We start from the raw sequence: 1,775 nt of genomic DNA, 5'->3' as shown, positions 1-1,775 counted from the left end.
TCACCCCCCAGCATGTTCCCATGCAGCCAGGCCCCTCACCCCCCAGTACGTTCCCATACAGCCAGGCTCCTCACCCCCCAGCACATTCCCATGCACATCTGTTTGCTCCTTGTCCTGGACTGTACCCGCTGGAGTACGCAGCTCTGGCTGGCAGCCATCAGGCAGTGCACTCTCTGCTCACCTCTCAGCATGAAGAGCATCATGCAGTAACTGTTTCATCAGACAGGAGCCCTCAGCCTGCGCCACCTGCGGCTTCAGTAAGAACCCTCAGGGGATGTAAGGACTACAGGGAAGCTCAGAAATACATGAGAGCACTAGAAACAAGAGAAGGAGTAGGGATGAGGACACAGCAAGCTGAAGAGACCACCTGCTTTCAATCACAGAGCTGCAAGTCCAGAAGGAGCATCAGCTGCACTTCCTGCAGCCAGTGATCTGCCACTGAATGCCTCACCTTGGGGTCATGGACATTGGCCTCTGCTCCATAACCAGGTCCATTATCCTGCTCATACCTTGTTCAGTGGGAGCTATCAGAAGATAGCAAGCTCTGCTCACCCAATGCCTTCCAGTCAGGGTTATCCAAGGAACCATCTGCTTTCAGGTGCCTTTCCCCACACAGAATCCTCTGCAGATCTGGGAGACCTTGTGAAACCCAGTGCTCATCTACGAAGGATCATAGGATGGTTTGGGTTGGAAGGGACCTTTCAAGGTCATCTATTCCAACCCCCTGCAGGGAGCAGGGACATCTTCAACCAGACCAGTTTGCTCAGAGCCCCGTCCAACCTGACCATGAACATTTCCAGGGATGGAGCTTCTACCCCCTCCCTGGGCAACCTCTGCCAGCGCTTCACCACCCTCACCATAAAAAACGTCCTCCTTATACCTAGTCTAAATCTACCCTTTTAGTTGCAAGTGCCAGAGATCACCTCGAGCCGGGAACCTGGGTGGTGACCACGAGAGCCTGTGGGCCCCACTGAGCACACCTTACCGTGTGAGGGTTGTCGTAGTAGACACCAATGGAGTAGAGCTTTGAAGAGATGCTGCAGCCGTCCGTGAAGAGCTGCCCGGACTCGCCATACGGGCCCACCCTGAACTTGTAGGCCAGCGTGATGTTGCCGACAGGCGGGGAGCCGGCACTCACAACCACCTCCGTGAAGAGCCCCGAGTAGACAGCAAAACCGAAGACAGTCAGCAGCAGCAGCGTGACCAGAGCTGCGATCAGCCCGAGGAGCACCCAGTCGGACATGATGGACACTGGGTGCTCCATGCTTCCTGATGCACTAGCAGCAAGAGGAGAGAATTAAAAGGAGGGGAGTTAAGCTAGCGCTCAGACAAGGAATCGCTCTCTAAATCTGTTTATTTGCAGCAAAACACATCCACTTGCAATTCCCCTTATGTGTGAAGCTTAAAGACAGTGGAAACCCCACAGAAACCTCCTGTATATTAGTCCCACATTGCATCAGCCCGTTCCAATTGGTCAGCAGGTACAAATTATACTGCTTCAGCACCTCTTGGGAATGAGGTGGTTACAGAGAGGGTTGGAGAGGCACTGTCACCACCTCCCCAGAACCAGCCGCACCACTCACATCCAGCCTTGCATCCAGGAGAGATTGAAAACCAGCCCAGGAGCCCGCATCATGCAACAGATCCACAGATCCACAGCATTTGGCTAAGGATCAGCGGACCATAATTAAATAATTTATCATTTATAGATATAAGACCTGATATAGTGACCAAGGCAGCCCCTTCATCAAAGTCTAGAAGCCCAGGCCTTTAAC

General features: G+C 53.2%; 1 protein-coding gene across 1 annotated transcript in view; it reads right to left on the bottom strand.

Annotated features, from left to right (window-relative positions):
* TEX264 (testis expressed 264, ER-phagy receptor) overlaps nt 1–1,264 on the bottom strand; it is a gene marked incomplete at its 3' end in the record, with an annotated part of 6,740 nt that extends 5,476 nt beyond the window's left edge. The window contains exon 1 of the mRNA XM_010173677.1: nt 986–1,264. Coding sequence (XP_010171979.1) covers nt 986–1,264 — 279 coding nt within the window. The remainder of the gene's footprint in view (nt 1–985) is intronic.
* Between the last annotated feature and the right edge of the window lie 511 nt (nt 1,265–1,775).

This window comes from Antrostomus carolinensis, unplaced genomic scaffold, assembly GCF_000700745.2.
Source record: "Antrostomus carolinensis isolate BGI_N321 unplaced genomic scaffold, ASM70074v2 scaffold32688, whole genome shotgun sequence".
Classification (NCBI taxonomy): domain Eukaryota; kingdom Metazoa; phylum Chordata; class Aves; order Caprimulgiformes; family Caprimulgidae; genus Antrostomus; species Antrostomus carolinensis.
Note: the sequence above shows the minus strand (reverse complement) of the source record. Positions and strands in the feature narration are given on the sequence as shown.